Consider the following 27,338-nt stretch of genomic DNA (forward strand, 5'->3'; position numbering starts at 1 on the left):
AAAATCCTACCATTGCACATCATTATTTACATCGCAAATATTCGAACTTAAATCCAAAAGCACTCTTTACAACCTACCCAACTCTCACCCAAACCTTCTTCCAGATTCGGCCTCTACGGCCTGCCCCTCGAGCGCACAATCTTCGACATGCAGGGCCCGACCCTCGGCAAGAGCACCTCCTCCCCCGTGACCTACGCCAGCGTGCTGGTCGGCGACGCCAACACCCCCGCCGCCGCCGCGCCCAAGCCGGATTACCAGCTGAAGGACCTGTTCAATTTGACTGCTGATATGGGTAAGTTGTGGACTAAAATTTTGCTGTATTATCCAAAATAGGTTAAACGGTATTTGAAAGGAGTTTTCCAAGGTGTTTGTGATAACATGCATAAGCCATTAGCATGCAGGGCTAAACATTAGTTTTGCGTGTGGAGTTTTTGTAGTAGAACCGTTTGCATTCGAAATTTATAACCTGAAGGTGATGAAAGATTTAAAAGTAGACCGAATTCGTCATGCCTTTTTTAACGTAGCTATAGTGAGGGGTTTACTGTATCTTCTATCATCTCCTTCACCATAACTGTGTATTTTTGAGTTCCTCAGAGCTTGTTTTCCTCAGAGACCTAGATGCTGGTCATGACATGATGGGATAAACCTACCTACCTACTTCGAGTTATACACTGATACCCACCTTCTTCCACAGACGGCAAATCCCCTCCATCCAACCTGGCGTGGTGGACTCAGAACAACGGTGTCGGCGTCTTCGGCTACGGCCTGAGCGAGTCGATGCCCCTGCACGTGACGTGCCACGTCGCGTCTGACGGCACCAAGCTCGAGTCTAGCGGCTCGAGGCATCATGCTGCTGTTGTGAACACGCTGCCTGGAGATCCTAGTCAGGTATGTGGCCCTGGTACCTATAGTAAGTTATAGAACTAGCGTCTGACGGCACCAAGCTCTAGTCGAGTGGCTCGAGACACCATGCTGCCGTTGTGAACACGCTGCCTGGGGATCCTAGTCAGGTATGCTATCCTGGTACCTTAAGTAAGTTATAGAGTTAGCGTCTGACGGTACTAAGCTCGAGTCGAGTGGCTTGAGGTACCATGCTGCCGTTGTGAATATGCTGCCTGGTGATCCTAGTCAGGTATGCGGTCCTGGTACTTCTAATAAGTTATAGACCTAGCGTCTGACGGTACCCAGCTCGAGTTTAGTGGCTCGATATTATCACGTTGCACGGGGATCCTAGTCTGGTATGTGGTCCTGGTACTTGTGAAAAGCGTACAAGACCGGAGGTGTACCAAATATACGCCGGATGTAACTGTAAGTTGTTGACATAGAAAAGAATAGAAAAGGGTGCTCTATGCCTTTTCTTATTTTTAGGGTTCCGTAGCCAAAATGGCAAAAACGGAACCCTTATAGTTTCGTCATGTCCGTCTGTCCGTCTGTCCGTCTGTCCGTCTGTCACAGCCGATTTACTCGGAAACTATAAGTACTACAGTGATGAAATTTGATGGGAATATGTGTTGTATGAACCGCTACAAAAATATGACACTAAATAGTAAAAAAAAGAATTGGGGGTGGGGCCCCCCATACATGTAACTGAGGGATGAAATTTTTTTTTTCGATGTACATACCCGTGTGGGGTATCAATGGAAAGGTCTTTTAAAATGATATAAAGTTTTCTAAAAAACATTTTTCTTAAAGTGAACGGTTTTTGAGATATCAGCTCTCAAAGTCGTAAAAAGTATGTCCCCCCCCCTCTATTTTTATAACTACGGGGTATAAAATTCTAAAAAAAATAGAGGTGATGCATGCTAATTAACTCTTTCAACGATTTTTGGTTTGATCAAAGTATCTCTTATAGTTTTTGAGATAGGTTGATTTAACTGTAAATTATATTTGCTGCTACGGAACCCTTTGTGCGCGAGCCCGACTCGCACTTGGCCGGTTTTTTTATATTTCATCTCTTATTTAGGTAATGTAATAAATATTCTTGTTACAGCTCTGGACAGTGGTGAAGGAAGGTCAAATGAAGCTGACCGTACAGGACCCGGACTCGCTGGAGGACGCCGAGAGCTCCTCGCCCATGGACTGCGACCCTCAGGAGAAACTCGACTTCACTGACGAGCGGTTCTTCCAGGTACACACTAATTCTATTTGGCTTTATAGCCTGCGCGTCAGTAACGCAATTTCGACCGTTTCGTCTCCATAACGATCCCATGACTCAATATTTTCCTTATTTACAAAGATATATATTTTAACCACTCTACGTGTTATTTTGTAATGGCGGCAGTTTTACTCAGCTCGCCACGTAAGCAATGCCTAAAAATTACGAGGTATCTTATTTATTTCCGTGCCTAAAAATGACGAGGTATCTTTTTTATTTCCGTGCAATAGCTGGATAATGTCCTCAGCCTTTCGCAACCAATCAAAACGTGGAACTAAAATTACCCGCAACACACCGTTCCCTACTCAACCGTAATATGCGATCAAATGCCGCACAATGCTTCAAATCACCATTAACCAATCAACTTCTTTTCCTCAAGGAGCAAGAGCAATGCGGCATCCCTTGGGCGCAACTGGTGACGCGGCCGCCGCAACACACGCTGGTGGTGGAGCGCATGCACTCCGGCGCGCGGCGCTACATCGTGCTGGACTTCGGACACACCGTGCGCCTCACCGACGTGGTGAGTGACTGGCGGGGCGTCCCACCGGCAGGGCGTCCCACGGGTGCAGCTGGTGAGGCCACGCCGCAGCAACTTGTGTGTTTATTCGCTGCTGCAAACGAATTGATAACATCTACGTACTGTGATTCCTGTAGATACGTTGCATGACAATGGCATTTATAATACGGACCGTAGGGCCTAGGCCTACCGAAGAATCTATTTCTCTTTTACATACGTAAGTAATACGACACATCATCGTCATGACGTCTCATTCAGTTGAGGTTAAAAGCTGTTAACTTTTACACCAGCTAACCGGCAATCATATACAATACAATATTTATATCATCATGGAATTATTCTCTAACGTCCACTCCTCTCCACAGATAATCCCTTCCTGCTCGGACCTGGTGACCCTCTGCATCGACATCTGGGTGCGCGGCGAGGAGACCGACAGCGTGAAGCTGGCATTCGCCACGGACATCGCCAGCAAACACCTGGTGCTGTCGGACATACAGCCCCCGCCCAGGGCCCGGTATATGAAGGTGAGATATAGATGATGTATTTAATGTGCTCGAAAGGAGCCTCCTCGAGTAACGTATCAGATGTCTTTTATACTTAAGTATGCAGTAAGCGACTGACTCTAATTTGATAGCCCTAGTCTACTGTTCTGTTTGTCACCGAAACGATAAGAACTAAGATGCAAACGCAGCGTCGCGTCGGACCCGCCCGGAGCGTAACTGACTACATTGGAAAGACAGCCGATAGGGTTTAGATGTTCTTATAGTGTCGACGACCAGTTTATAAGGTCTTTAAACAACAGGAATTGGACAACCGATCCGCACCCGTTGTCCCGTCGCTAGTGGTACTGATAGCGAGTTTTAAATCCCACATATTCAGGCAGCATGTATTACTATGAAGCTATATATGCAACTATGTCAGAAGCGTCTTTAACTTATGCCTTTACAAACACAGATAACAACGATAGGCCGCTACGGCATGTCGGCCATGAAGTGCAAGATCCCTCTCGGCTGGTTCTACGGCGAGATCGACGACATCAGCAACGTGCAGGCCTCGGTCAACTCGCTCAACGCGCTGCAACAGGACTTGACGTGCAGGTTTAGGTGAGAAATCATGTATTTTCATTCAGTTTAGATAGGTTTTACAGTTGTATCCTACGTCCGAATAGATTACAGTCACTGCTAAACTGCTTCTTTCAGTGTGGCTTCACTAATACTATCAACAAAATTGAAGCTCTGACAAAAAATATTGCTGAAACTGAGAGTCATCTGTGTCTAGCTGTCTTATCTATGGGTCAAATATTTATCAAGATATGTCCCTGTATTCCTCATTAAAACCATTCTTATTTTCTACATCTACATTCTTACTCAGCGTCACTATAACTTCATCGTCCATCCCACAGGCTAGCAACAGGCAAGCTAATGGACCTCCTCAACCCGTACCTAGAACTATACAATGGGAACGCAGCCCACATGATGGCTTACCTGAATTTAGCCAACGAATCCGACCCGAAGGTCATGACTGCATACCACGAGTGCATAGAACTACAACAACAACTGCACACTTGCACAAACATTCTGACTAAACTGCAGAGTAGTAATGACTGCAATGAACAAGTCTTGGACATGATCAATAAAGGACAGGTGGACTCTGAAGCGCTGCTTGAGAGGGCTTCGACGGATAAGCTGAGAGTGATGTGCGAGAATATTGTCGATATGCTGCTGTACTTCTACTTCCAAGTTGGTGATGTGGTGAGTAGATTTTCTCATTTCTAATGTATATTGCAGCATTGCCATACGTTAATCGTTTCGTTAGAGTAAAGCGATGCTATCTTTGCAAAGATTAAACTTTTGATTTAGTTTTTTTAAGTATCTTTTTTTGGCGATAGCACTTGTTTCGCTTGCAAAGTGAGCATTGCATTCTATAAGATTGCATTCTTGACTATGTAGCCTCGTGCTATTGCTTATTACATCAATGGTTTTTCTTTCATTATATAACCACAATGACATCTCAAATATTCAGACATTCCACACTTCACCTTACTTTCCTCACTAAAGCTACTTCCCTCTACAGCGCACAGAAGAGATGAGCGTAGACTGGTGCAGCAGCATGGTGGAGTTAGTCTGGGCGTGGGGCGGCGCGGGCGGGGCTGCTCTCGCCACCCTACTAGCACGTGTCTGCGGAGGCGCCGCCTGGTGGGGTGACCTGTTGGCTGATACGCTGGCTGCGGCGTTCGCTGCTGTTGACGCGCCGCCGCTGCCGCTTGATCGGTGAGTTTTGACACTTTTTATATACATTCGTTGTTGTTTTAGATCCTTCTGAAAGTTGCTAAATTGTACTTTGTTTAATGTTTTGTCACGCGGCATTGAAATTTTATAACATATGCCTCTTTCTTGATACGGTAGCGTTACTTCTTATTACGGAAAAGTGTATTTAGGCGTTTTCAAAGCCTGTATGAAGAACTGACTTGTAATAATCAAAATACTCTTACAAAGTAAACAAACATGAAAACCTCCATACTAAATAGTGTTCGCAGTTACTACAGTTTAATTCAACGTTGATAGGTATTCAGTGCTATGGATTTCTGAATAGTTTTTATTGCCAAAGTCTTAATAGTTTATTTTACCGACAAATTAATTTTACATTCATCGGATAAAATCTCGCACAATGTCACGTCATCCTTATCTAACCATTCCTCAATTCCACAGCGTCCTAGTCCTGATAATGTACATGGGCCGTCGTTCCCTCACCGCGCACGCTGGCGCGGGTGGCGTGGCGGCGGCACTCGCGTCGCGCGCGCTGCAGCTGTTGCGCGCGCCGCCCGCGCCCGCCGTCGCCGCCGCCACGCTCACCGCGCTCGCTGGAGCTTTGGACGCGCAGCCACGACGCGCTAAACATGCCAGGTGAGGGGAAATATATGAGTGAATGGGTTCAGGTTGGCTTTAGATTGGTTCACGGAGATTGTACAGCTACCGCCGGACTTATTATGCTAGGTGCCCATATGGTAGAATATATATCTACATTATCATCATCTGCCCATAGTCGATCACAGCAGGATATATAACAACACTCTGACGTTGACCTTCATCACCTAGGTACTAACTGTCTAAGATCATAGGTCCAGTGGACCGGAGGATGCCTGTTTGTGACTCGAGAACTCAATGATCATTTACCTCATTTCTGATGCGAATCTTCAGAGCGTGCATAGTTCTTTATTTAGCCCAAACAGAGTGCCGACTAATGGGGACTACCGTTTTTTTGCTCACCAGTTGGCGCCACTGTCGACTGAGGTCAAGAGGTACCATAGCTGTCAAACTTATCAAAGGCGACTTTATCAAATTGGCGCGAAATAAAGTTTTAAAATCTTGAATCTTATAAGCTTATTAATTATAAAATAACTATCATCATATCGAGTTACTATGCCGCAATGTTGTGCAGATCCGTTATGTTCGGAAAGAAAAGGAGGACATATGTTACCAAGTGATAAAACTGTTCTAAAACAGTGGCTTGTGAAATAATTATTATCCGACAATCTCGTGTTTGTGAAAATCATTATAACCAATTTCAGAAAGAACATAATGTAAATAAGGATTAGGCATTTAATAAATACAATAAAAATAAAATAATTACACACTGATTTAACTTTAATTTATCCTTTCCGTTTAAACACACTGACAGACTAAAATATAACACATTAGTAATGAACACAATGAATGCTGGTTGAGTTGTTAGTTGAAACTAAATAATGGTAGTATAGTATACTAAGTATTCTATTATTTGTGGGGGTGTCAGTACCTGCACCTGGCTCACTCGAATGAAGCCTTTGTGCATATCGCCTTAAGGTCTAAACTCCACTCCTAAGCTTGGACCATTTCCTACCACGCTGGTCCTCTGCAGGTTGGTGGGTTCGAAAATCTAGATATGCAGGTTTTATCACGATGTTTTCATTCACTGTACATAAATTCCAAAGTAGTTACTCATTGGTGACAATATCTAGATCTGGAGTTTAATTTTTAGTGTTCACACTGCTATACAAAGTTTCTTAAGGCCACTCAACAGTATACACTATCATTTTGTTGTATGATGCTGTCCTCTACGTTTCCAACCAAGTTACTGTTACGGTCATAGTCTTGGTGTCTGTAAAAAGAAAAAAACATAGCTGTTACCAAAGCAAACAAGCATACATTTCGTAAAAAATAAGTTTGTAAACAGTAAACAAACTAACCTCTGAATTAGCTGCTCTTTGAGACCGCTTATTTATGCGCCTCTTTTACTTAATTCAGCTTTCAAAGAGTGCACATTCATCGACAAATAATCCATATTTGCGATAATTTCGCGAAAAGAGATCACTTTTCAACAGGGAAATGAACGAAAATATAATTTATCACGAAGCCCGCCAAACAAATTATATGAAAACTATGAAAACTAAATTGTCACTTGACCTCAGTCAACACCAGCGCCCCTAGCGGCAAATTCACACGCGTTAGCTCCCATTACGTGCGGCTGCGGCTACTACTACATGCTCGTATCTATTAGCAATATTAACAACTAATCCCCCCACAGATGGGACTGGGTAACCGGCGGGCGGGCCGGCGCGGGCGGCGCGGAGGCCCCGGCCGCGGGCCGCGCCGCCGACTGCCGCCTGCACCGCCGCAAGCTGCACAAGAAGCTGCTGCACCAGATGCACCAGATGCAGGAGCTGGACGCCGCTAGGAGGCAGGTGCAGCTCGCTTTGGAGGAGCAACAGGTATGTTGTACACGGAATTTTACCGCTACTGTGAGACGTCTCTTGTATATTCTGGGAGGGATTAGCAGTTCCTCCCGAATGGAACAGTTTTATCGATTTAGGGCCAGTTTTTTGATCCGTAGTCAACTTTAACCATTAGTCAAGTCACGTGTCAAGCATGACAGCTGCATACGAATTTTGTTGGTTTTTAACTAATAGTTGCCATTTTTGACCAATGGTTTAGTTAACTAGGGATCAAAAAACTGGCCCTTAGCGTTTAATCAGATCAAAGTTTGCGGCTTTGGTGTGACATAATCATCATCAATCCTTTGTCTGTTGGGTATTGGTCGACTTTTGCTTTATTAAAATTCATTCGTCATCATACTGTAATCATACACTGCTGGACAAATGCACCACAACACTATCCTCAGCCTTCCTGATTCAACCACAACTAGCTTTTTGTTTTAGGTCGTTAATCCACCGTTAGTCATTCATTCATTTCATTTATTTATTGAATAAGAAATTACACAAAAAAATACAATATGCCTAATACAAGCAGCAGAAATCCATTAAGGGTTTAAGAGCTACTTAATAGTAAAATATTTTTATATCACATGCATTATTTAACAAGTAGGTATATTAGTAATTAGCTAGTAGTTATCACTTATGGTAGGTATTTAGTTATTAAATATTATAAGTTAAGTTAACACAATTCATGAGATAGTTAAGAATACAGTACAGATTACAATAATTTTTTTATGAAACATCTCTTCAGTTGTTTTTTATAACCACAATTTAAGTATACACTTTGCATATCTAGGGGCAATTCATTAATGGTTTTGGGCAGTAGGTATCTCCAATGTCTCATCCCAAAGCAATTCCGATATTTAGGCAAGATACATTTTTTTGTTGATGTTAAAATTCGAAGTGCTTTGGGGCGGGATTTATAAACTATTTGGGATATATGATGATTTTCTTCTTTTAAAATTGACAACTTAATTTTTTCTTCTATTGGTAGGACTTTACAAAACTTAAACAGTTGTGTGTAGTTATCTTTAAATTTATTCTTGATGTTTATTGGGACAATGGTTTTTAACATTCTTATCTGTAATTTATATATTTTTTCTATGTAAGTTTTATATGTACGGCCATAGCTACCTAGTCCGTAGCTAATTATGGAATCTGCAAGTGCAAGATATAACATACGTAGTGTCCTATAAGGTATCTTATATTTTAGTAGGTATAGTTTACTTAGGATAGAACGTAATTTATTACAAATATAATTGATGTGTGGTTCCCAGTTAAATTTATGGTCAATAATGAGACCTATATACATATGGTTTTTCACAAATTCAAGTTTAGGGCAGTTGCACACAGGGTTGTTATTAGAGTGGAGACAGTCGTGGAGGTGGGCAGTGATAGTCGGCTCGTAGTCACTTCCTGTTCTTAGGTGAGCAGAATGTATATGCATAGCTTTGGTTTTTTGCGCGTTTATAGTGAGGCCTACATCATGTGCCCACCTGCACAGCTGGTCGAAACTACGTTGCAGTGCGCACTCGGCCTTACGTAAACATGTATTTGAAACAAGTAAACACGTATCATCTGCAAATTGGTATACCGAACCCTCCTCCAGCACATTACTCATGTCATTTACATACAGCAGGTACTCAGTCGGGCCCAGTATGGATCCCTGTGCCGTTCCTTGATGTGTCAAAATATGGTTGCTATATGTATCGGATATCTTCACAGTTGTTTTTCTATTTTTATGATAATCTTTAACCAGTCTAGGAGAGGGCCCTGTACACCATTCTGCGATAACTTTTTATATAAGGTATTATATTGTAGGGTATCAAACGCCTTACTGAAGTCAATGAACACCGCAAGTACATGTTGTCTATTGTGCAGGTGATCATTGACCTCATTAGTGAATTGACACAGTAGTTGGGAGGTACTCCGGCCTCTCTGAAACCCAAATTGTGTGTTATTTATAATATGCTGATTACGTAGGTATTTATTGAGCTCGTCGCCGAAGTATCTCTCAACTATCTTATCTATACATGACAATATAGTTATGGGTCTATAGTTATTATAGTCAGTGTGATTACCTTTCTTAAATATAGGCCGTATAATGCCAATCTTTAATTTGTCCGGGTACTGCGATGTAGTAATACAACTATTTATTAAGTGAGTGATGACTGGAGTTATTTCTTTATTTATATACTTTAAATCGGATGCTCTGATCCCATCGTACCCGGGGCTTTTTTTCTCATTTATATGACTTATTATTTTAGTTACAATTTCTTCACTTGCTTTTTTTAGGCGCATAGAAGTACTAGGTGTTATTTCATAGTTTATCGAATTCAAAATAGGCATGTTACAAGAGTTACTGATGTTTGACGCATTGTTTTCGAACTCGTTTGCGAACCTGTTAGCCAAGTCGCATTTATTTTGGTCAAAATATTTTAATAAGATAGTATCAATCGAGTTGCTTAAGTTCCCGCATAAGTTATTTATTATTGTCCAGACCTTTTTCGAATTTTTAAAGTTACTGCATATTTCATTATAGTAGAAGTTGTTTTTAGTCTTGTTAATATATTTATTAGTTTTATTACGGTATTTGTTGTATAGTATTCTATCATTTATATCATTAGTTTTCAACCATATTTTAAGGAGCCTGTCTCTGGTCTGAATCATTTTTTTTATTTCTTTATTAGCCCATTTACAGTTCTGTCTTTTGTTTTGTTCATTTATTTTTACATATGTCGTGCAACTTTGGTAAATTGTGTGGAAATTATTAACTATAGAATTTAATATATCTTCTGGTGTTTGGTAATTCAGTGTAGGGGTCCAATCAATTTGCTTTAATTGAAGTATAACTTGTTTATTGTCGATTCGTTTTCTGAATGCTGGGGGGCGGCCAGTGCATGTACTTTGAGAATAAACTATGGTGCATCCGATGATGTAGTGATCGGCTAGTGCTACAGTTATAACGGCCGGAAGTACCTGGTATGACCCGGTACATCGTGTAAAAATATGATCAATGCAAGATTTAGTTATCTTACTGCCTTTTTTTTCTACTCGCGTATATTGCGTTATTCCGCATTCCAAGCCCTTTTCACTTAGACAGTTCAAATAGGTACATTTGTAGTTGTTTTGTTGTTTAAGATCTATATTGATGTCGCCGGTCATGAAAAAATTTTCATTATTAAATTTCCCTAGTGTGCGGTTTAATTCGTTGATAAAACTGGTTTTACAACCATCGGGTGGACGATAGATTGAGCATAATATTGTTTTGTAGGCGTTATCACACTCAATGGTACCCATTAATGATTCAAAGTTGATAGTTTTTGTTTGATATGGAGTGAATTTTAATCTATTGTGAATAAATAATATGATTCCCCCACCTTTCCTATGTTCCCTTAGGTTAGTGAACATGGTATAGTTATCTAATTCGAAGAATGATTTATATTTATCCTTAATATTAGCCTCTGTTATTGTTATGATATCTATTAAACGATTACTAGTCGATACAATGTATTCTAAGTGAGAAAAGTTTTTTATCATAGATCGTATGTTTATATTTAAAGTTATAAGTGACTGGCAATCAGCTGGAATTGAGACTAGATAATTATTCCAGCTATCGAACGTACCTTCATTCATATTACTACAATTATCGTCCATTTAGCAATCCAGTAATAATATTAATATGATTATCAGTAAGAAATTAAAGTATGGAGTAAGTATTAGAGGACTATTACCTGTAGTAACAGAAGTAGGTTAGACCATAATAGTAATTAAGTATACAATTGAAGAATAGTACCTCCTAGCACGCAGGCTTAGGTTTCCCATCATTCTTGAACTTTTCAATATCACTCACAGATCTCACTGATTGGATTTTATCATTTTCACTTTTTCTTATTAGCACCACACCATTTTTGCACCACACAAATTTATACATGTTGGATTCCCTAAGTTCCGTCTTAGCCTTCCATAGAAGAAAGCTCGTAGCCGGGGTGAGGGCCTCGCGCAGGAAGATCCTGCCTCCCTCGCGGGCCAGCTCGGCGTTGGTCAGCGTGGCGGCTCTCGACGACTCCATCCATCCGTCGCGGCGACCATCGCGCAGCGTCACCAGCACGGTCGGCGGGTTCCTCTTCTTTGCAGCCGGTGCACGGGATATCTTAGTCTGTGCTGCCATTATATCCTCAGCGTTTAGCTTCAACTTCTCGCAGATCTGCTTGGTGACTGCCATAGGGTCTTCCTTCTCATTTAGTTGGATTCCGCATATTTCAAGGCGGTTGTTAAATTGAAGCTGTTCGATCGAATTCATCTTTTGTTCTAGTAGATCGTATTTCATTTGTATATTTTTATATTTGTTGTTTAGATCGGTTTGGTGGCTCGTCAGGGACTTGATTTTAACTTCGTACTTTTCAATTTGTTCCTCATAGTCATCTATCTTGTCGGAATAGAATTTCAAGCTGCGCTGTATTTCGTCTCTAATCAAATCTCTTATCTCACGCCGCATGTCGACCAGGAATTTTTCGTTGATGCTGTGTTGCATTTTGGTAGCTGTTGCAGTGGCTTCAGTGTCCGTGTCTTCATCAGCGTCCGGGAGAATGATCGAGATCCTCTTCGGTTTAACGGTTGCAGCGCACGCGCGGCATTTCCAATCTACCGCCTCCGTAGAATAAAGAGCGGCTAGCTGATCGTTCGTTATCGAAGCACAGGCGGCATGAATCCATTTGCTACATTTGCTACACTGAATACCCGGTGACTTCTTCGAGACAACTTTATTACACTTGCTACATTTACTCATTTTGACTTTTAGATTAGCACGCAATAATAATTAGATAATGCGCGACCACGACCACCCGTGATGCGCGCGGGGAGCGGACTGGAGCGAGTTGCAGAACGGTCCACGTTTCTTTTATTTATTGATTATTGATTGAATTAATAACACAACCGATTCCTTTCCAGCGCGCCCGCTTCAGCATCAAAGCGCGCATGGCGATGCTGGGCAAGCGAGGCGGCTCCAAATCTGAAGGCGGAGGCGCGGGGGCGGAGCCGCGCCCCCCGCGCCTCGTGCCGCTCCCCCTGGCGCGGGAGCTGGCGCAGGCGCTCGTGCAACACATGCTCGCCATGGACAGTTCGAGTGGAGGGGATACCATGCTGCTTTGTGCTAAGGTATGTAGATATGGTCAAGAATGGATAGATAGATTGGCAGCGCTATAAGAACCTCTAGCCTTGATCAGGTATGCGATAATGTGTTGGTGCGTATACCGTTAACCTCCGATGTCGCGCTTTCGGTAGTTGACTGGTTAATATACAGTGTATACTTTGCAGATCATTCTGGACTGTATATTTGCAGTTCTATACAGTCGTTTAGGGAACACTATGCTGCCACGCATAAATAGTCTACCAAACTAACAGTCTGCGCTTAACTAACAACTAGATAGCCCAATGACTCTCCACAAATATCCAGCCGCCCCTCTAAACTTCTCCCTTTATCCCCCAGGTGGTAGGCCGTCTCTGCGCGCTGTCGGGAGGCGCGTCCCTGCTGGACCCCAGCTGCATCTTGGGCCTGGCGCGGCTGGCCGTCACGCTGCCGCCGTGGCCAAGACACGCGCTTACCACGCTACTGCAGGTTTGTGCTGCAGATGTAGGGCTATAGGTATCATGATAATGGAATTCAGGATTCAACATAGTGACGTCGAAATGGTGTCCTCATCGCGAGTTGTAGTGGCGCGACTTAAATTTTTGTATGGTCGCTGTTCATTGACCATCATACAACTACATTGTTATCATCCACTGCTGCACAAAATGGGCGCATCTCAAGTAGCGCCACAACACTAACTTTATCATCGGCATTCCTCATCCAACCACTATAGGCTACTAGAATAGTCGGTCTGATAAAAATACCCGCAATATCAGAATTTATCTAACACAATAATAATCTACCCGTCTAGTAAAGACCGTCTAGTACGGGTTTTGCAATTTTTGAAAACTATAAAACTTTAGGTTTTGTTTTGTCATCTGCATACATTATCTGTAAAAAGTTTTATCATAGTTTCCGCTAGAGGCGCCACTTTGTATGCGAGAAAACGTAAACTTTTATAGTTTTCGATAAAATCAAACCTGTACAAACCTGTTCCTGTTTTATTACTGAGATGACCCCTCACTTCAACCCCCCCCCTCCTCCCCCACAGGACCTAGTCGAATACGAGTCGGGTCCCACGCAGTCGGCCGACGTGGCGGACTGGTCCCTAGGGGCTGGGAGCTCGTCGCGAGTCATACGCGTCTCACAGGACGACCACTTCACCGGCAAGGCCGCCAGGAAGCCCAAGCAGGCTTCTGTAGCTGGTATGTAGTGTGGATTATACAGGGTGTTGCACAAATGGTATACTAAGCCGAAAGGTAGTTGCTCGGGGGGTCTATTCTATTCTGTTCTGAGAGGGGTCGAAGATCCTGTACGTGGTTCTCCCGAGTGGAACCTTTATACATATCAGTGGAACCTTTGTACATTCAGGGGGTCAGCCTTACAACTTTTGTTCTAGTACCTAAAATTCACGCAGCCAACAAAGTTTCCATGGAGAAGATAGTTTTATTATAGGCTGTTTTCATTCACTTGCTGCCAGTACTTAGTAATACGTATATGTTTAAACTTTCCATCTGTGTATTTTTGTAGACGTACACCTAATTTCATCGTTCATTTGATTTCATGTTTCATCAATCAGGCCCTGTAACACAGAGCGCTATTCGTAACGCGAGACAAGAGTTCTCCGTCGCGCTCGCTCTTGAGGCTGCGCGGTGTGAGTGAGCGCGATGCAAAACTCTTGTCACGTCTTAAATGCGCCCCGTACTAGCCCTTCAGATAGAGTTAAATCGCCTCGCATTTAGACATAACCTAACATTAAGATTAAGAGCATATTACGTATTGTTGCAGACGTACTGGCAGACAGTTTCGGATTAGAAAAGACTAGCAATCCCGCCCCTTCTAGCCCCAAACCTAATGTTTCCAACGGTAAGTTTCGCGTAGTGTGATATATAGTGTGATATCTAAGTTTGTATGTCGTTTTACTCAAAAAAGTTTTGCATAACTGTATTTCTGGAAGGTACCAGACTTATTTCAGATTTATAATAAACTTACTGCTATCATGGGAACTGCCGCCTTACAATAAAGGAGTCTCAAATTGGAGTTGAAAATACATAAAAACATCCGAAAATACATAAATACATCCATCCTGACGTCCCGGCCTCTTTTACTTTTTCAAGGTTAGGGTTGAAAATGCAAAGTGATAATGACTTTACAACAATTTCCAGAGATAAAGAACGCGGTGATGACGATGGAGTGCCTGCCGCTGCAGCAGGTGGCCGAGTCGGACGACTCGGAGTCGGAGGAGAAGCTCGAGCAGTACTTCCTGGACGCCGTCAAGAAGGAGACCAAGGCGAAGCCGCCCGTTGACACTAGTACTAGGTATGACGCCTGAAAGTAATCATTGTACCATGTTTGATGTCGATTTGTTTGCGTGATGTTTTAACTGCTCATCTGGATTCCGACGCGACGGTTTCCGAACACTCTCTGAATGAGAACAAAAGAAAGGAAAGAAATGTATTTATTTGATGTTGCACAAATACACTGAAAACATATATATTATGTACACAATATAATATAAATATAAAAAAACTATTAAAAACACAAAATTCAGAAAGCCATTGTACAGACTGGAATGTGCATTAGTTTTACAACACCTCTAAGGGCGGATTCGACCAACGTCGAGTAACTTTTTACTCGAGAGTAAACTACCAGTTACTCGCGAGTAAGCAGATTTTGCATTCTACCAAACCTGAAACCAAGATAAGTAGCTTATCCCAAGAATAAAATGTTATACCGCCAAAATTTACCGTGTAACGAGCTTATCCGAGAGTAATTTTGTAATGGCGGCAGCACATCAGCTGATTAGAAAACCGTCATAATGACATATAAACACATCTGTCAAATCATAAACAAAAGTACGTTAAAAGGCAAATTCTCAGAATAACAACAGCGAATAAAATATTAAAACATAAACAATTTCCTACTATTATAATCCATTCAAACTAAGTTGGCATGTCATTTCTATTGCATGCTTTGAAAACGCAGCAATTTTTATTTTAGTTGCAGTATAGTTTCGTTCCTCGTTCATTCAATTAATCATGGTATAACTTGGTAGAATGCAAATGTACTTATCCCAGATATTTACTCGCGTATAAATTTTATTCCGGTATAGTTATTCTCGTGTAACGAGATGTTTGGACGAATCCACCCTAAATATTCAAACCCTATCGGAATAAAAACACGGATTGTTTACACTTGTATTGTAACACATTAACAGTTCGCAAAATTCCCACTTCTTACTGGCTTTCATTCAACTGCATCCCCTTATTTAAGACACCTGATAACTCTTCATTCCCCTCCCCACAGCAACATATCGGCGTGCCTCGACGCGCGCCTCGAGAGCGGCACGGAAGGCAGCAGCGAGGCGGCCGCGCGACGCCTGCTACTCGCCGGCAGCGGAGCCCTAGCCGCCGCCATCAAGGCGCCCCCAGTCTCCGCCGCCCGCCCTCCGGACGAGCCCCCGCCCCCGCGGACCACGCCGCCGCTCACGCACACCCTGCCGGATGTGTTTAGGCAGCTGGCTATGGAGTTCCCTAATCAGGTTTGTGGTTTTGTTACATTTTGAAGACGCTCGAAGATTTATTGAATACTAGCTGTTGCCGGCTATATGGTTCGCAACCTATCACGTGAGTAAAAATGTGCTGCGAAAAGTGGGTGGCTCGTTTGTGAGCCACCTCTGACTACCCCATCGGGGATTACAGTCGTGAGTGCATATACATATAGCTGTTGCCGCTTAGTTTTGCTATGAGAATTACGGGGTGAAAAGTATCCTATGTTCTTCTCTCTCTCTCTCTCTCTCTATAAGCTCTATATGTCCGTCTCCTGCTTCTTAGCTACCTCCCTTTGGTAGGAAATTTCGATTGAATGCAAGTCAAACCACTAAACAATCATAGCTCTAAGGGACCGCCACGTTTTAGCAAGACAAATTTTACTGACTTTTCTAACCATTTCCAGATGGACTGCACATTCATGGAGAACGTGATAGCCCTATGGCTCACCATCAACGGGTCGGGCTGGGGCGCCGGCTCGCCGTGGTCGCTGGGCGGGCTGGCCGTGCCGTCCGACGGGCCGCGGGTTCGACTCTCGGCCGACACCGTCGCGGCCATGCTGCTTTCGCTGTGCCAGTGAGTAGTTCAGTGTTACACTAGTGATATAACTGATGGAGACTTTTCATGATGTTTTGACTTGAAATATTAAGTGAGGGTACCTATAGACTAGCATTCAGCCTTTTTATTTCCTGTATAAATCCCGCTAAAGGTAGATTTGTAGAACGTTTTGTAATATTCCTTTGTTATTTGCAGATTGGACAACGTGTCACTGAGATGCTGGGTCTTGTGTATGCAGGCGCTGGCGTGGAATGCAAGTTTACCACTACAGGTAATAACTTCCGACCCTAATTAAATCAATATTAGTGTATGTCAGTAATTTCTGTAACAATTAATCTGCCGTGAACTCTAATTTGCATTAGCATTTGCTGAGTTGGAGACCTTTTGTCTGGCTTCTTGTAACTTACAAGACTTACCTATATGAATGCTTATTATATTTTTTTCATATTTTCCAGACGGAAGGCAGCACGCAGACGATGGGCCGCGTGATCCTGGAGTGCGAGCACTTCGTACCGGCCGTCGTCAAGTTTGTGACTATGAACGTCGCCACAGATGGCGCCGTCATCACCTCCGAGCCTTACTTGGTTAGTTATATGCTATATCACTTTCCACGATGAAAGACATCTGTCAGAATCCTTATTACATTCGAATTAGGGTAGTTTTTGTTAGAATTAGATGTTTTTCCCCGTCGAGTGTGGGATATAAGTATCATTGAGTTTACAGTGAGATGTGTAGTGTGAAAAGTTGGACGCTGATTGCGCTGAAACAAAGGAAGCTAGGAAACTGTATATGTAACTTTATCATTGTTTTGTGGTCACACGAATACAGAATATCTCATGTAAATAGAAGCCTAAAACAGTTATAGCTCAGCACTATAGCTGCCTTCATCCGATATACATACTAATCCTACAATATATATTTTTTTGCATCAGTATCAACGTATATAAACTCGTATAATCTACGCCCCACAGACCAAAAAAACTCAGAATTGTCACTAACATTCACCTTTTTCACCCCCAGGGCGGAGTATCAGTAGGCGCGGGCGCGGGCGCCGCCTCGGCCCTGCACAGCGTGCTATCCCGCGTCGTCTGCGGGCGCGGGGCCGCCGGCGCCGTGGCAGCCCTACGCATCGTGTGCGGCGTGTGGAACCGACAGAGCCCGTCCGGCTGTGCCTATGATCTGCAAGCGGCGCTGCTGAGAGCCGCCCACCCGTTGTTGCAGAACTTGAGCGCGAAGCATGAGGCGCACGCGTTGCAGTTGATTGAGTCTGTTGGTGAGTTTTAATTTATCGTCAGGTATGGGTTTCTCTCAAGGAGCGCCATAACACTCTGTTCGCGGCCTTCCTCATCCACTACCGGCTAGCTGTCTAAGGTCGTCAGTATTGCCGGGCGAAGGCCGTCCCAACTTTTTCCTGGCCTCTAAACGAGTTTTGTTTGGTCTGTAGAAAAAAATAGATCCAAAGTTCCACTAGAATTTTGATGTCCTGTCTTAAAAATCTAAAGGAGCAACGATCTTAATGTATATTCGTGTGCATTTGACTACTTCACTAACACTCTACTCCTTTCCCAGCAACCCTCTCAGCCTCCTGGGTAACCGAATCCGTCTCATCCCGCACCACGGCCACCGTGGTCTCTGACGGGGCATCAGACGTGCGCCTCTCCGGCCTGCTAGCCGACGTGCTCGGCGGGGGCAGCACGGGCAGCGCGGGGGCGTCGCGCCGCGCGCCGCTCAGACGGTCCGTGCTGGCTCAGCTGCTGCATTATTGTAGACGGCTGTTGGCGCTGCCGCAACCGCTGACGGCGATTGGGGCTCAGGTTTGTAGAGTTTTGTACTTGTAGGAGTGTGTTTGGGGTGCTGAATCTGAAAGAAGTAAATATAAATGAATTTGTATACATACATACATATTTTAAAGTGACAAAAAGCTCTATGAATTCGTGGGATGGTTTTACAATGCTTTGTTACCCGTTTGAGCGGTCTTGTGAATGCAGTTGACACGACTGCAATAGAACTGCAAACCAAAAAGTTCACACGACTGCACGCCGACTGCAATTGAACTGCAATCGGACATCGCGTTTGGTTTGAAGTCCTATTGCAGTCGTGTCAACTGCATTCAAACTGCACCTGAACTGCAATTTGCAGTTGGATTGCAGTTGAAATGTGGTCCGTCTGTCTAGCTAGACTCTTAGAAGAAAATTGACATGATAAATAAAAGCCCATGTATTGATAATCTACTATCTATCCCTTAGGCATTGAGCCCGCGCGCCGAGGAAGTGAGCCAGACGGACGAGAGCAAGGCCACGCAGCAGCTCGAGAGCACCAACCTGGAGGACGAGCGCAAGCAGCAGGCCGCGCGCACGCCCTGCGTCGCCGACTCGGGTAGGGTACCTTAACTTGTTAGGCTATCCTGTATAGCCTAACAAGTTAAAGTGTAGCCAAAGTGGTATAGGTAGTAAGCCGAAGAGCATTCTGATCAAGATATGCTCTACGACCTTTGGCAATTCGAGCTAAAACTGGCTATGGCAATAAACTTTTAGTCTTGAGGGAGGCTCATGCGCTCCAGTGAGTCATTCATTACTGGATGTGCGTTTCATAATTAATATTTTGATTTTGTTTACAGTCCTGAGCAGACCACACATCATCCAGAGGTTCTACAAGACGCTGTCCATGTGCGACAGCATCCAACTATCTTCAAGTAAGTAATGCCTATTTTACTAAAACCAGTATGTCAAACTACTCTTTATAACGCAATTTTAACCTAATAAGCAGAATGCACTGATGCAATAAAAATGCGAGAGCGAGCACTCTATGGCAAGAATTTAAAGAATACAACTATTGTAATATATCACTTGCAAACCCAACATCTGTTTGAAATATTGCACGTAGTCTGAACAAATATGTATCAATAACTTGCTCTATATAGTGCAGCAATAACTAATGTAAACCCCAATTTATAATAATTGCAGGTCTAAGCACGGAGTCGCCGGCGGGCGCGGAGCCGGCCTCGCTGAAGGAGGAGGTGTTCTGGCTGGTGGCGCACGTGCTGGACATGGCCGTGTGCCCGCAGGCCGCCGCGCCCACGCTCATTGACTTCCTCAGTGAGTTATATACTTTATCAGTGTACGAAAAGAATCTCCAGTCCTTGTGTTGTCTGACTGAATTATATCAACAGCTCCGGCACCTGTCAGAACATCAGGGAAGGGTCTCACCACCCCGAGGCGACTCTCCTTGTGAGTACTGTGGCTATACGCTGCAGCGGCTAGATCCACTGCTCCATGGATCGTTGATGTCAGACTGTTGTCTAAATAATGATATAGAGCCTGTAGTTTATGACCGAGTCTTCGAGCGCTACTGGTCGCTATAATTATATCAAGTAGTTTAGAAAACGGGTTCCGTGACCGAATGATATAGTTTTCAGTTATAAAGATTACTATTGTGCTGTTCACTTTTTCATTGTTATAAAAACGTGCCCACAACTTTCGCAGGAAAAGAAGAGATAACCTCGCTGTCGTGCGCGATGCGGCAGCTGTTGATCCGCGTGCTGGACAAGCCGGAGGCGCTCGGCGCACTCCTCGAGCTGGGGCTGCTGGAGCTGGCCGTGGACAAGCTCACCAAGCTGCACCAGGTAACAGACACAGCACGTGCTGGCACCAGCAGAGATAACCTGCCTCGAGTGCGCGATGCGGCAGCTGTTGATCCGCGTGCTGGACAAGCCGGAGGCGCTCGGCGCACTCCTCGAGCTGGGGCTGCTGGAGCTGTCCGTGGACAAGCTCACCAAGCTGCACCAGGTAACAGACACAGCACGTGCTGGCACCAGCAGAGATAACCTCCCTCGAGTGCGCGATGCGGCAGCTGTTGATCCGCGTGCTGGACAAGCCGGAGGCGCTCGGCGCACTCCTCGAGCTGGGGCTGCTGGAGCTGGCCGTGGACAAGCTCACCAAGCTGCACCAGGTAACAGACACAGCACGTTCTGGCACCAGCAGAGGTAACCTCCCTCGAGTGCGCGATGCGGCAGCTGTTGAACCACGAGACTTTATAATTATCTATAAATGCGATTTCATGGCTGATGGCACATGCGTCAAGTGTTTGATTCTTGGCCGGGGCAAATAGCTTCCCTTGATGTCTTGAAATAACCTGAAAATGACAAAACCTATACATACCTAAGGATTGCAGACATCAGCAAGAAGTATCCCACTTTTGATAACCATAGCACTACCAAGGTTACCCTTTGAAATGAATCACGTGGTATGTTCACTAACAACAGTATCTCCCCCAGATGGCGCCAAACAACTCGCAAGGCCTGGTCTCCTCGCTGATGAACTACCTGAAGCTGCCGCCTCAGATATACAACATGTCGCAGGCGTGCAACACTAACAAGAAGACGCAGCCGCCTCTCATTGAGAACTCTAACGGACTCACCAACTTTGGACCGCTGTGTAAGTGTACTTTTGTTACTTAGCTTCCACTGTTGGACACGTCATGTGTGCCAAATTTTCTTCTTGGTTGTTATGATTATTATTCAATATCGTCCACAGCTGCAGACTTCCATTAATCCTATAAAATCAGATGTTTTTGATGGCTTGTCTAGTCACATACTTCTTTAGCGAAAAAACTCAATTTATTCATTATCTTCAAAACTAGGTATGGGCTCCTAAAACAAGAGAGAGACTTTATCCTTGCACACACAAAGATTGCCTCATGTTGCATACCTCACTACTTCTGTGCTCACTCTACTATCCCTCCTCCAGGCACAGTAACCTGCGGCAACCCGACAGCCCAAGCAGCCGACGTTCTCCTCGGCGTCAACGTGAACAACAGCGGCGCCTGCGCAGCCCGCCGCGTGCGCGCCGCCGCCTGGTCCTACCACTTCTTCAGCGCTGATGATGCGTCGCTAGCACTGACTCTGACCCTGCCGTATGCTGTGCAGCTGCATGAGGTGCAGTTGCAGCCGCATGTCACTAGTTTAGCCAGTGAGTACATGGGTTGATTTACTTTAGATGTCAGACTGATGGGTCTCTTTACTTTAAGAGACATACGCTCCGCCCGCTGGCGACGTCGACGCGGCCTAAAAGAGACAACAGATTGCACTACTTGGAATCATTCCCAGAGTACATAATGTCTCGATTTGATTGTAAGTGTAGGGTATAAAGAGCGTCGTCCCGCCTGGTCCTACCACTTCTTCAGTGCTGATGATGCGTCGCTGGCACTGACCCCCTGACCCTGCCGTACGCTGTGCAGCTGCATGAGGTTTAGTTGCAGCCGCATGTCACCAGTTTAGCCAGTAAGTACATGGGTCTTTTTAGTTTAAAAGAGACAAGAGACCAGTTGGAGTCACACCAACTGTAAATATGCCTCGAATTGATGGTAAGCGTCGGCATAAAGAGCGTCGTTCCGCCTGGTTTTGTGTCTTTACGGAGGTTGGTAATCAATCCATCAATTTTGTAGATCGATATAGCTGAACACAAAAGAGTAGAGATTAATGTTTTTGACGACCGAATGGCGTAGTGGTTAGTGACCTGACTACTGAGCCGATGGTCCCGGGTTCGATTCCCGGCTGGGGCAGATATTTGTTTAAACACAGATATTTGTTCTCGGGTCTTGGATGTGCCCGTAAAATGGCAATAGGCCCGCCCCCTATTACATTGGGACTAACATAACACTCTGGCGAAAAGTGGGTGCAGCAATGCACCTCTGCCTACCCCGCAAGGGAGTACATTAGTACAAGGCGTGAGTGCGTGTTTTTTTTTTTTTTTTTTTATTAATGTTTTTGGAACTAAACAGATTTAAACCTGGCAATAAAAAAAAACTCGTGATTTGTGGTCTGTTTCTATGGTTTGAATGTCAAACTCGCCCCGTTCCTGTATAAACAAATCGAATTTTGCTTAATTTTGGAGTTTTGTGGATTGTTGAGTTTGTTCACGAGGTGAAAATGAATAAAACCATTTGCAGCGAAGCTAGACAGATGATTTACAGCGTTTACCTACGATGTTTGGCGGAGAATGAGGCTGGAGAAGTATTAGTCAATATATACGATGTTTATGAAAGAGCAGCGTTTTATACTGGTGAGTAGGTACTTAATTTCTAACCATTAACATACATTGCTTATATTTCTTGTAAAAAAGTACTATTTTGATGTAATAGAATGCCTTTCAATGTGTATTTGTTATTCTTATAGAGGTTAGAAAATACTAGTGTCAAACGTTACATGACATCAGGGCCTGGATGCTAATGTTGTTAAAACATCAGGTCTAGATACTTTTTTACTAACCCCCGACTCAAAAACGGTATCGATAAGTTTTACAGCTGTAGGTGTCTATGTGTGTCGGTCTCTCCGTGTTAGAGTACCTATTGTAAAAACGACCGAATGGCGTAGTGGTTAGTGACCTGACTACTGAGCCGATGGTCCCGGGTTCGATTCCCGGCCGGGGCAGATATTTGTTTAAACACAGATATTTGTTCTCGGGTCTTGGATGTGCCCGTAAAATGGCAATAGGCCCGCCCCCTATTACATTGGGACTAACATACACTCTGGCGAAAAGTGGGTGCAGCAATGCACCTCTGCCTACCCCGCAAGGGAGTACATTAGTACAAGGCGTGAGTGCGTGTTTTTTTTTTTTTTTTTTTTGTAAAAATATGTGTAAGAATATGGAGTCGGTATAAATTCCCCAGACATAATAATTTGCAAGTCACTGCTTTTCTGACCAATTAAATAATTTGTTGCAGGAAAATCGGTAAACACAGTTTAAGAAGAATTGCCGGGGCACATTTGAATTTTTTCCTGAGCTAGAAAAAACTGTAAAAAAATATCGATGTGTGATACTATCACTTTTCTCCTATAGTAATTACATAATGGGATAACCAACACGTGTTTCAGTGCAAAAAAACATTATGAAATACACAATTAAATAAAAGTTACAGTTGATTTGATTTAATGAAATTCATTCAAGACTGCCCCCCTCTCCCCTACTAATTTCTTCTCTTAACATAAACCTCCCCAAAAAGTGGCATTTTATAATTAGTAAATATTTGAAACATTTCTCGTTTTAATTTTTTCTGCTAAAGTATCGTGATACTTTTGTCCGTTTTCTATACTATAATAGTGTGGCCACTTTCTTAGATTGCCACGCCCTCAATTATTCTCTACTCTTTTATGTTCAGCTATACATGGATCTATAAATAATGGAGATCACCACACGGAACAATGTGCCTAGGCAACCACTGGCATGTACTTTGCATCCATAATGGCATTTTCCGTATAGACACTCTCGCTAATGTAATTACCAGCATAGAGCTAACACCGTGACATATTTCCGCAGCATGCCCCGGCGCGGTGGCAGTTGAAGCCGGTTGTGGAGGCACGCTGGCGCCGCTTGGACCGCCTCAGAACACCGCTGGCATGACCTTCATACGACTCGTCGTGTGCAAGCCGATTGTCTGCACTACTGTTCAGGTTAGTTGACAAAGTTGACCTGTAGGTAACTAGATTTACAGGTGTTTATGTCGCAGGCAACTGGTTTAATCTCCTGTTTGATTGAACCACTAGCCCGTTCATTGGATGGCGCTGTTCAGTTGTATGACTAGGCCGAACGTTGATTGTACAAGCGTCACAAAACGTCCAACTAGTTAGCTGACTTAAAATCAGTCAGGTGGTGAATAAAACAAATATGGCGTCTAACAGCTAACAGCTGACACAAAACTAGCTAGCACCTATATTGTTATTTTTTGCAAATAAATTAGCTTAAAAGTGCGTTATTTGTGTTAAAATAGTGTGACAACATGGATTTACCTATTATTACGCCGCGGGCGGATAGTTTCAAAGAAAAAATGTGACGAAACTGGATAATTATGAACAACAATATGAAGGTACGTTTATTGTTATTGTTTAGTTAATTTGTGAGATAAGAGCTTTGTAACATAGTCTTTTTGTTGACTCTTGTCTGGTGATGTTCACCCTAACCAGACATTACAAAGTTGCTATACTATATCCCGTTCAACGACTTCGCTGAATGACGTTCAGTCAAGACGTCGAACGTTACAATCAACGACTTGACGAGTTGTCCTTTAGTCATACAACTGAATAGCGCCATCCAATGAACGGGCTAGTGGTTCAATCAAACAGGAGATTAAACCAGTTGCCTGCGACATTTATATTAAGAATAACGAAAGCGCCCTTTATAACTCAGTGCTTTTCAGCCTTTTGTCTACAAACGTTGTTCTTCAGCGCCTTATTCTGTATTTTCGTTTCAGATTCGATTATACAAGCCCAGAGATAGCTCCAACATGGGACTCCTTCATCTGAAATTACTTGGAGTTCCAGCTTTCAACAAGATGCTGCCCAATAACAACAACCCGTAAGTTATTATATGAACTACATATAGTGTGTATTTGGCGAGTTAATAATGATCATCACGTTTTAAGTTAGGTTTTCAAGTCGTTGCCTCCGTTTGTATTTCCTTACCTAACTTACCCCTTCCACAGCAACAACTGGGCATCAATAGTAGCCGCCTGCACGCGCGGCCGCCTGCCCGACTCGCGCTGGACCTCAGTCACCTCTCCAGGAGCCCTGGCTGCCCTCTCCGCGCTGCTGGTAGGTTTAGGTTTAGGTTCTTTATTTCATAATTATATTTTACATGTCAATTCTTTTGTATATCTACATATAAACATTTTTTTACATAAGCGTAAAACATAAAAATAATCGTAAGTCAAGTTATAATAATTAATTAACAGGTCAAAGATTCAAAAAATTCTATATTAAATGTCAATTTGTAAATGTCATAGAAAAAAGATAAAATATGTCATAATTAAAATAATTTACTTATGCCGAGTTGCAGAAAGGGACTTTAAGCTAATGTCGACATTAAATCTATGTCTGTCTCTTTCTGTCCGTATACTGTCAAAGCAAGGCAACAATACATTTAATGCCGTCATTAACTTAAAGATCCTTTCTGCAACTCAGTGTATGGTACCTACTATACCTAATAGGATTTTTGATTTAACAAAATTGTCTAAGTATACATATTGTATTTGTTTCTGTAGGTGGCCGGGGGCAGCGGCGGCGCGCACGCTGCTCACACGCTGCTGGCGGCCGCGCGCGCCTGCCCCGCGCTGCGGGCGCCGCTGCTGCATGCGCTGCTGAATATGCCGCCTAGTGAGTGTGAACGCTTGTTGTATCTTGAGGGCTATTCTTATTTACTAACATCATCAGCCCATAAAAGTTTACGGGTCTCTTCCAAGGAGCGCCACAACAATCTATGCTCGACGTATCTCTTCTAGCCATAAAGTCGTCGATCCGGTACAGGGATGGCGAGCCACACTAGGTCTGCCTGTTGTCGAGAGCTTATTTACCTCACAGTGAGCAGCTCTTCGGAATATATGGCCGGCCCACTGCCTCATTGCCTGGTCTGTTTCATTAGCTCTCTTACGAATTACCCCTTCTGAGGCGCCTTCAGAGAGATTCCGAGCTCGAGAAACTCGAGAAAATCACAACCTTTAGCGTTGAGCTACTTTGAATCGTCTATTTAACCCAATTTAAACGTTTCCTCATCTTCCTCAGCGTTCCAATCCGGCTCCACGCGCTCATCAGGCGGCGTGCGCGCAGTCTGCGCTCTCGTCCAACAACTATGTGTCACATGTGCGCCGGGCTCGGTGGAGGCGTACACGCGCTGGCTGGCCGCCGCCGCCGAGCGGTACCTGCGCCACCGCACCGCCGTCAGCGCCGCACCCTTATATACTGTTGCTGCGGTATGTATGAAGTGAAGACACCCTTATATACTGTTGCTGCGGTATGTATTTGTGTAGTACACAAGGTAACAAAGGTTGGCCGAGAGCGTCAAAAAAGCGCCATTTCAGCGTGTGTTGTAGAGAATCAAGGCCCCATAGTGCTGGTTGTCGGCTAGCCCTTGTAACTGTAAATGGACACGATGCGAGCTCGCAACGACTACACGCGAAATACGATGCAAAACAGTCTCATGCAGTGCGTATGCTAAATTTAGTCAGTTCTTCTCCAAGGTAGATAGATAGATAGATAGATATATAGTACAACAACTGTGCGTCACATGTGCGCCGGGCTCGGTGGAGGCGTACACGCGCTGGCTGGCCGCCGCCGCCGAGCGGTACCTGCGCCACCGCACCGCCGTCAGCGCCGCACCGCTCTACACTGTCGCTGCGGTATGTATGAAGTGAAGAAAGAAAGAACGAAGGAAATGATTATTTATTCGACACACTACAGTACAACAACAATATTATACAGTACACAAGGTAACACAAACGTCTGCCCTCCAGAGCGTCAAAAAAGCACAATTTCAGTGTGTGTTGTAAAGAATAAAGGCCCCAGTGCTGGTTTTCGGCTAGCCCTTGTAACTGCAAATCGGCGCGAGGATCAAGTGATCAACCTTATATACGTCTTTTTGTGTTCAAGTTCTACATGTAAAAGTCTATTTACATGCGATATAACAGTCAATTAATAGGAAACCTCTCCAGCAGTATACTAAACAAAATTATATTATCCATGTCACAGGTTCTATGGACGCTCAAGGAAGAAAACCTTCTAGAAAACTTGGAAGAACTTATTACGGATGACCTGTTTGAGCTCATCTACACATGGGTCAAAGACGTCCCTGAAGACAGCATGCTCAAGAAGTCATTAGATTCTAGTAAGTCATGTTACAACCAGATCTATTCATCTC

At 43.8% G+C, this 27,338-nt stretch overlaps 1 protein-coding gene across 2 annotated transcripts in view; it reads left to right on the forward strand.

The window, feature by feature from the left end:
- LOC105390685 (baculoviral IAP repeat-containing protein 6) overlaps positions 1 to 27,338 on the forward strand; it is a 54,726-nt gene that overhangs the window by 7,920 nt on the left and 19,468 nt on the right. For both annotated transcript variants that reach the window (XM_048630330.1, XM_048630331.1), the window contains exons 9-41: positions 105 to 292; positions 695 to 888; positions 1,991 to 2,128; positions 2,535 to 2,675; positions 3,038 to 3,196; positions 3,627 to 3,775; positions 4,075 to 4,423; positions 4,746 to 4,942; positions 5,381 to 5,575; positions 7,236 to 7,419; positions 12,373 to 12,579; positions 12,911 to 13,039; positions 13,602 to 13,755; positions 14,339 to 14,416; positions 14,716 to 14,869; positions 15,857 to 16,091; positions 16,505 to 16,674; positions 16,852 to 16,927; positions 17,112 to 17,240; positions 17,677 to 17,929; positions 18,226 to 18,470; positions 18,903 to 19,032; positions 19,274 to 19,348; positions 19,620 to 19,751; positions 20,139 to 20,278; positions 20,930 to 21,089; positions 21,402 to 21,623; positions 23,970 to 24,103; positions 24,901 to 25,004; positions 25,132 to 25,240; positions 25,690 to 25,801; positions 26,207 to 26,394; positions 27,170 to 27,305. In XM_048630330.1, the coding sequence (XP_048486287.1) occupies positions 105 to 292; positions 695 to 888; positions 1,991 to 2,128; positions 2,535 to 2,675; positions 3,038 to 3,196; positions 3,627 to 3,775; positions 4,075 to 4,423; positions 4,746 to 4,942; positions 5,381 to 5,575; positions 7,236 to 7,419; positions 12,373 to 12,579; positions 12,911 to 13,039; positions 13,602 to 13,755; positions 14,339 to 14,416; positions 14,716 to 14,869; positions 15,857 to 16,091; positions 16,505 to 16,674; positions 16,852 to 16,927; positions 17,112 to 17,240; positions 17,677 to 17,929; positions 18,226 to 18,470; positions 18,903 to 19,032; positions 19,274 to 19,348; positions 19,620 to 19,751; positions 20,139 to 20,278; positions 20,930 to 21,089; positions 21,402 to 21,623; positions 23,970 to 24,103; positions 24,901 to 25,004; positions 25,132 to 25,240; positions 25,690 to 25,801; positions 26,207 to 26,394; positions 27,170 to 27,305 (5,366 nt within the window). The remainder of the gene's footprint in view (positions 1 to 104; positions 293 to 694; positions 889 to 1,990; positions 2,129 to 2,534; positions 2,676 to 3,037; positions 3,197 to 3,626; positions 3,776 to 4,074; positions 4,424 to 4,745; positions 4,943 to 5,380; positions 5,576 to 7,235; positions 7,420 to 12,372; positions 12,580 to 12,910; positions 13,040 to 13,601; positions 13,756 to 14,338; positions 14,417 to 14,715; positions 14,870 to 15,856; positions 16,092 to 16,504; positions 16,675 to 16,851; positions 16,928 to 17,111; positions 17,241 to 17,676; positions 17,930 to 18,225; positions 18,471 to 18,902; positions 19,033 to 19,273; positions 19,349 to 19,619; positions 19,752 to 20,138; positions 20,279 to 20,929; positions 21,090 to 21,401; positions 21,624 to 23,969; positions 24,104 to 24,900; positions 25,005 to 25,131; positions 25,241 to 25,689; positions 25,802 to 26,206; positions 26,395 to 27,169; positions 27,306 to 27,338) is intronic.

This window comes from Plutella xylostella, chromosome 25 (assembly GCF_932276165.1).
Source record: "Plutella xylostella chromosome 25, ilPluXylo3.1, whole genome shotgun sequence".
In the NCBI taxonomy this organism is placed as follows: domain Eukaryota; kingdom Metazoa; phylum Arthropoda; class Insecta; order Lepidoptera; family Plutellidae; genus Plutella; species Plutella xylostella.